This window comes from Diospyros lotus, chromosome 13 (genome assembly GCF_014633365.1).
Source record: "Diospyros lotus cultivar Yz01 chromosome 13, ASM1463336v1, whole genome shotgun sequence".
NCBI classification, from domain to species: Eukaryota; Viridiplantae; Streptophyta; class Magnoliopsida; order Ericales; family Ebenaceae; genus Diospyros; species Diospyros lotus.
In genome coordinates, this window is record NC_068350.1 from 28594434 (window position 1) to 28602638 (window position 8205).

The 8205-nt window shown below is 40.0% G+C and overlaps 1 protein-coding gene across 4 annotated transcripts in view; it reads left to right on the forward strand.

Moving 5' to 3' along the window:
* Positions 1-8205, forward strand: part of LOC127788596 (uncharacterized) — a 51631-nt gene that overhangs the window by 12926 nt on the left and 30500 nt on the right. Inside the window, exon 4 of one of the 4 annotated variants that reach the window (XM_052317064.1) lies at positions 557-754. The exons of the other annotated variants lie outside the window; for them this stretch is intronic. Coding sequence (XP_052173024.1) covers positions 557-754 — 198 coding nt within the window. The remainder of the gene's footprint in view (positions 1-556; positions 755-8205) is intronic. 4 annotated transcript variants of the gene reach the window in all.

The window sequence follows — 8205 nt, forward strand, 5'->3', positions numbered from 1 at the left end:
CACATTCCTAAGCTGTAGGCAATGTCAGGCATAATTTCAGACTTGAGAATACTTTTAGGATTTGATAATACCTGCTCTAGGTAGTCATTAGATATTTTCTGATGATAGCCAACTGAAAACATCTGAAGCCACATGATTTGAGCAGTTACTAGTTGGCTTATTTGAATTTTCAGCAGTTAATAGTATGTTGAATCACTCCCTTCTTTTTCATGGTGACTAGGCATTTAAAACAGATCAGTTTCCTGGCCCATGTCGTTTAGATATGTTGCATGAATGATGACAATTTAAAGTCTATTAAATAAATACATCTCAATAAGCATTGATTTTAGGTGTTCCACAATCAAAATTGTGAAGTATACCTGTAGGATAAGTGTATTCTAGGTAAGGAACCTGTAGGATAAGTGTAGTATACCTGTAGGATATTGAATTTGCCATGTGTAGAAGATGCTAAAGCATCTTGTCTAGTTTGAAGCTCCTGGATATTTACGCTGGAGTTTGTTTCCTTTTATTGCTGGAAAACATGTTATTAACTTGCATCTGTAATGATATCTTGCAGTGCATTGCGTTGGTGGACTATTATATTCCCCTTTTCTTCCAAGAGGTTGAATCAGTCAAACCTGAAGATTTCTGCCAAAAAGTTAATCTTTGTAAACAAAAGTTAGTCACTTCCTGGCCACTGTCTGGGGATAAGTGTGACATTTGTCGTGATGCTATTGCTGAAGTTCTGTTAAAGTTGAAAGATCCTGATACAAAGGTAACTATCAGCCATACTTGTAATTGAACTTTCAACTTGTCTATTTTGTTCTTCTGGGGTGGATCTCATTATTTGTAATCATTCATATATCCAAAATTGAGAAAACTTCTATGATCCACTTCTATCTTTAGAAGAATGCTTTTCCTCTATCTTGCTTGAATTTCCTAGTTTTGATACTTATTAAAGCCCTGCATTATATTTTATAGGATAGTAGCATAGGGGTATGTGGTGATCAACATGCCATCATTGTTCTTTGATGGATCAAACCACCTTGTAGGGGAGACTTATCATACTTGAAATTCTAGTTACCTCCATATGTGGAATTTGTATGAAAATGCACGGTGACCTGCTCTAAAATGTGTTGTGGTAGGTGTAGACTTGTATAGATCACTTGATGAAAACCTGTACATAATTCTGTTTTCCATGTGTTTTTTGTTCTTTCTAATTGGGTGTTAGGGGTATTTTGGTAATTCTAGCCTCTTTTTTTTTTTTTTTTTGCGGGGGGGGGGGGGGGGGGGGGGGGGTATGTGTTATATTTTGGTGTAAGTTCTAGGGTGTCTTTTAGTGGCTGAAGGTAATTTTTGCCTTCCACTAGTTGGGATGTGTATAATTATGTCACTCAATTGTTGCACCTGCCAAGTTTTGAAGGGGCAACAACAAATACAGGTCTATATACTCCTTTACCAGTCCCTATGGCCCCATGGATTGATGTAAGCATGGACTCTGTATTGGGTTTCACCGTGGACTACTAGGGGTGTTAATTCCATCTTGGTTGTGGTGGATTGATTTTCAAAGATGGCCCATTTTATTGCTTGCAAGAAGACATTTGATGTTCGCGTGGCAAATCTCTTACCTTGAGAAGTGGTTAGATTGTGTCAGCAACTTGGACTTGACCTAGGGTTTCTTCGAAGATAGGTGTCAAATCCCCAGATTTGACAAGGGTTTGAGAAGGTATATTCAAGAATTGGAGAAGAATTTAGGAGGATAGAAGATACGAAAGAGAGAGAAAAAGAGAAGATACGAGAGAGAGAGAAGATAACAGAATGGAGAGAGAAAAGATGATATCTCATTCATCACATGCCTTGCAATATCTGGCTATGGCCTTATATATAGCCTACAGCTGGGGAGTAACCAATCGAGAATGTACACTTCGTAAGGCATGGCTGCTCCTAACCAACTAAGTACAACCCTCATATCATAAAGGAAAATTAAATTTACTATCCTACGCTTAGGAATGTGAGAAATACTCCCCCCGTGAAACATTTCTTGTCCTCAAGGAATTACAAAAGTTGGGCAACTTGGGGGAATTGTTTGAGAAGATTAGGCAGATATTCCCAAGTTGTGCGATTAGGGTTCAGGTGACTCCACTACACCAAGACTTGGGTGAGAGGTATGGAATTTTGATGGATGACTCTCTTCTCTGGCACTGAAAGCGGCTCCACTCTTGTTGATGAATCTTCTTCCATAGGAGGTAGGTCCAAGCTAGTTAATTCAGTAGGCCTCATGGACTTTTTAACAGTGAAACATGAAAAACGAGGTGGATCATCACTCCTTCCGATAATTGCAGCTTGTATGCCACCTTCCCAACCTTGGCTATGGTAGGAAATAATCCATAATACTTGGGACTGAACTTTGATCTAGGGGTTGTAGAAAAAAGTTGTTACTGAAATCTTTTAACCTTTAAATAAACTATGTCTCCCATCTCGAAAGTTCTCTCACTCCTTCGCCTATCTGTCATTTGTTTCATCCAGTTCTATGCTACTGTTAACTTCTTCTTTATTACCTTTAATGCTTCTTGTCTTTGTTGCAAGTACTAATCTGTTGCCATTTCAGTTCTTTAATATTGCATGATAGCAAGAATTAAGGGTGGCTTATATCTAAAGAGGGCCTCAAATGGGGATCTCTTTAAGGGTTGGTGGAAGTTTGAATTATACCACCATTGGGCTAGTGGTAGCCACCTGTTCCAACTCCTGGGCTTAGAAAAGCAGATGCATCTAAGGTAAGTCTCTAGGCATTGGTTCACTCTTTTGGTTTGTCCGTCAATTTCGGATATGTCGTTGACATGTGCAACCCTATTCTGAATTGTTTGAATAGCTCTTTCCAAAAGTTGTTGGTGAATATTTTGTTCCTGTTTGGGATGATGGACAGAGGCAACCCATGTATTTTCACCACATAATCTAACAACAACCTTGCTACCTCAGGGGCTGTAAAGGGATAAGCCATACTTATGAAATGACCAAATTTAGTTAGTTTGTCGACTACCACTAACACGACACTCTTCCCTTCTAATTTAGGCAAACCTTCCACGAAATCTATAGAGATTTGCGATCACGCTTGATCTGGAATGTCGAGTGGCTACAATAGGCTTGGATACGGAACCTACTCATGCTTACAAAGTTGACAGACCGGGCATTCCAACACATATTTGGTTACATGCCTCTTCTGTCCAATCCAGTAAAACAATTGCCTTACATTGTGATAAGTGACATTTAAGCCCTAATGACCTCCTATGGGTGAGTTGTGCAAAGATTGCAGGGTCCTTTTGAGCTGTTCATCTTCTCCTATTTTGTGCTAGTTGAGTCACAAGATCCCATGCCATGCAGTTTGTTCATAACTTACTGTTATCTCCTTCACCCAATCAGGCACCATAGAAGAGATAGCTTGGTAACTCACTTTCTCCTCCTTAATGGTATATCTGCCACGGTGTTTTCTTTCCCCTTTTTGTCCTGTATGGTGTAATCCATCCCTAGCAGCTTAGAAACTCTTTTTTTCTATAATTGAGCGTGCAGCCTTTGTTGCAATAGGAATTTGAGGCTCTCATGGTCAGTCTTTATCACAAACCGGTTCCCTTCTAGATAATATCTCCACTTGTCTACTGCCATTAACACTGCAATCAGCTCCTTGTCATAAATGCTTAGTCTCAAGTGCTTCGGGGCTAAGGCTTGGCTGAGAAAAGTCAAGGGTGTCATGTACCTAGGGTTTAGCCTAGGAGTGGATTGACAATCAGATGGATTTGATGGAATAGAATCAAGAACAAAACATTGGAGATGAAAAATGAACAAAAATGGGGGAATTGTTGAAGACTTTTTGCCCTTGGAATTGGGTAGCTCTGATGTAATCCTTGGGATGAAGTGGTTAGCTGCCGTGGGAAAGATGAGCGTGGATTGGAAGGCCTTAACTATGAAGTTTTAGGTTGGGGGATTGGTCGTGACTTTGCAGGGAGACCCTAGCTTGAGCAAAACTTTGGTATCCTTGAAGGCTATGATGAAGGCCTTTAAGGAGAATGGAGAAGGAATGCTGCTAGAACTAGGAATGATGGCAGTAGAATTCAATGAATGTCAGGCAGAAGTTCCTTTGTTCCTAAAGGAGGTGTTGGCTGAGTTTGAAGGGGTGTTTACAACACCGAAAAGGCTGCCTCCTTCCAGGAAAAAAAACCATGCAATCAATCTACTCCCAGGCACTGTACCAGTTAGTGTACGGCCCTATTGTTACCCTTACCTTCAGAAAAATGAGATTGAGAAAATGGTAGGTGAAATGTTAGCCGTCGGGATTATACAATTGAGTTCCAGCCCTTTTTCTAGTCCGGTGTTGCTTGTCAAGAAGAAGGATGGGGGGTGGCGTTTTTGTGTGGACTATAGGGCTTTGAAGAAGGTGACAGTGGCCGACAAATTTCTAATTCCAGTAATAGAGGAGTTGTTGGATGAGCTACATGGGGCCACGGTTTTCTCCAAACTCGATCTTAAGTCTAGTTATCATCAGATTCGAGTCAAGGCTGAGGATGTTCTGAAGACTGCCTTCAGGATGCATGAAGGCCATTACAAGTTTCTTGTTATGTCGTTCGGGTTGTCGAACACGCCAACCACGTTTCAATCGTTGATGAATGACATTTTTAGGGAGCAATTAAGGCGTTTTGTGTTAATATTTTTTGATGATATACTAGTTTTTAGCAAGGATTTTAAGCAATATGCACAACATTTATGTTGTGTTTTGAGAGTGCTAGCAGATAACCAGTTATTTGTGAATAGGAATAAGTGCTTGTTCGGACAGCTAGAAATTGAATATTTTGGTCACATCATATCACAATAGGGGGTTTCAGCTGATTGTAGCAAGGTGAAAGCTATGTTAGATTGGTCCACTCCTGCAACGTTGAAGGAATTGAGAGGTTTTCTCTGGCTCACGGGGTATTATAGACGATTTGTTAAGGACTATGACAGGTAGGCATGATCTCTCACAGAGTGACTACAAAAGAACAATTTTTTCTGGGATGAGACAGTCGAGCAAACCCTCCAAAGGCTTAAGGTTGCAATGGTGTCGCTACCAATTTTAGCCTTGTTGGATTTTGGCAAGCTATTTGTAGTTGAAACGGATGTGTCGGGACACAGTATGGGGGTAGTATTAATGCAAGATCACAGACCTATTGTTTATTTCAGTCATGCTTTTAGTCAGTTAGGGAGGAGGAAATCGGCTTATGAACGAGAATTGATGGCCATCGTGTTTGCGATGCAAAAATGGAGACATTACTTGTTGGGAAGGAAGTTTGTGGTTCGAACTGATCAGAAGAGTCTCAAATTCCTGATGGAGCAACGGTTGGTGAGTCCAGAATATCAGAAGTGGATGGTGAAATTAATGGGATTTCAGTTTGAGATACAATACTGCCCCGGATTGGAATAAGGCAGCAGATGGCCTGTCCTGAATCAGCCACTCTGCAACCCTATTAGCCTTGACAGTTCCTAAGGTGCTCCAACTGGATCAATTGGCTCGTGAAGTAGAAAAAGATGAAAGGTTGCAAGGGGTTGTTAAAACTCCAATTTGATCCTTCCTCCTGACCTAATTTCCAATTGGTGGACAACCACCTTCTTTACAAGGGTCGGTTGTACCTACCAAGGGGATCTTCTCTCATTCCACTGCTACTACATGAGGGACACAATGGAAGTGTGGGAGGACACTCAGGATTTTTGAAAATTTACAAAATGATTGCAGCTAATGTCTATTGGCCAGGATGAAGCATGACAGCCACCGGTATGTGAGTAACTGTGATGTTTGCCAGCAAAACAAATATCTGGCCCTAAAGCTAGGAGGACTCTTGCAGCCCCTTCCTATCCCAAATCAAATTTGGAATGATATTGCTATGGACTTCATTAAGGGCTTACCAAGGTCGGGCAAAATGGACTCTATTTTGGTGGTGGTGGATAGACTTAGTAAGTATGGACATTTTATTAGACTTAAGCATCCATTTACAGTAGGAGAGGTGGCAGAGGTTTTTATCAAAGAAGTTGTGAGGCTTCATAGTCTACCACGATCTATTGTATCAGATAGGGATAAGATTTTCAGGAGCAGATTTTGGGAGAAATTGTTTTGCCTCCAAGCTCCACCGCAGCACAACTTACCACCTGCAAATAGATGGCCAAACAGAGGTACTTAATAGGACCCTGGAAACATACCTGCGTTGTTTTGCTTCCTCCAAACCTAAAGCTTGGTATATGTGGTTGCCTTGGGCTGAACTATGGTATAACACTTCATACCACACAACCTCGAGGATAACCCCATTCCAGGCAGTGTATGTGCGAGAACCACCAACAATATTGCGGGTTGAAAGGGGATCCACTCCAGTTTCGGTGGTTGAGCAACAGTTGATTAAAAGAGATCAAATTTTGGAGGAACTTAAGGCACAACTACTAAGAGCCCAAGCGGTAATGAAGAAGGGGGTAGATATGAAAAGAAGAGAGGTGAAGTACAAGGTAGGGGACGTAGTCTACTTGAAGCTAAGGCCTTATCGCAAAAAAACATTGGTTGCCTGTTCAAATGAGAAGTTGACTCCTAAATTTTATGATCCATTCGAAATTGAAAAGGAGGTAGGGCCTGTAGCCTACAAGTTAACGTTGTTGTCACATTGCAACATTCACCCCGTCTTCCCTGTGTCCCAACTACGTGAGTCCAAAGGGCCTCGAAAGCCACTGTGGAGATTCCCAATCAACTAAGTCCAGATTTAGAGATGTTGGTGGAGCCATAGGCGGTATTGGTAGTCCGACCAAGAATAGGAAGTAATTTACGTGGATTGGATGTTCTAATTCAATGGAAGGAGTTACCGTCGTTGGAAGCTACTTGGGAGTCCTATAACCTAATTCAACAGCAATTTCCCACTTTCCACCTTGAGGACAAGGTGAAAGTTGGGGAGGAGAATAATGATAGGCATCCAGTTTTGCGGACCTACCAAAGGCAGTCCAGGAGTCAAGGGCAGGATGGTAACACAGTTAGGTTTGTGTAACAGCCAGCATGTGCACCAAGGGTAGAATCGAAACTTGGCTAGTAACAAACCAGCATGTGCATAACCAGATGCGATTATGGAGGGAGAATAACAACCTATAAATAGGGAATAGAAGAGAGAGAAAGGTGTGAAGAAATTGAAGCAGTCTTTACAGGAGAGTTCTGGGCCTCTCAAATACCCATTCTTTTCCTTTGTTTACATTTTTCCTTGTAATCTAGAGTTAAAATACCAGCAATGATTTCCTTACTTAATCGGAATCCTATCAGTTTTCTTGAATCCCACCAAAATCCTCCAAAAGACTTATTTAGGGACTTCATAACTGTTTTTTTAAAATCCATAAGCATTCTATGCAAATTCATCTGTTTATCTGTGAGCCTTTCTGGTGATGCCTTAATAAGTAGATAGGTTCCCATCATTGACCTAGTAGACATAAAACTAAATTAGTTTTAGGAGACTGATTTCTTTTCTTAACTTGGCTTAATTATGCTTTGTAATTTCCGCAACTTCGAACATCTTCTTTATTCTTCCAAATCGGTACTAAAATGCTCTTTTTCGTAATCTTTGTTCAATCATCCTTTCCTAAAATTTCATAATATGGCTCATTACTTTGATTGTTTTATAATTTTTACAACTTTGAACCTCTCTTTTATTCTTATAATTAACATGGAGACACTTTTTTTCACTAATCAAGCATCCTATTCATTTAAGGATCATGTTAATAATTTTTCTTACCATAAAATCCCTTCTTTCGTGTATTTCATCCTTCTATTGGAATGTTATTCGGTTGAACTACCTTACCTTTTTTTATCTTCTTCATAGTTTATTTCATGTTTGTTTGGACAAATACATCTATTGAACATGCAATTCCTATCTTCTACAGTATTTCCAAAATATCCCATTGTAATATTTGTTTCTCTACGTTCATTGAATAATTTTGAAAAGTACTCCTTTCATCTTTTGGTGATTGTCCCTTCACTTTCTAGCACCTTTTGATTTTTGTTTGTTATACATTTTACTTAATAGAAGACTTTGAGGGAGACATTAAAGTTTGATATGAAGTGTATGGATCTCAATGAAGATATAACAAAAGATAGAAATACATGGAAGTCTAGAATTCATGTAGCCGACCCCACATAGTGGATAAAGGCTGATATGTTGTTGTATACATTTCACTTAATAGAGCAGA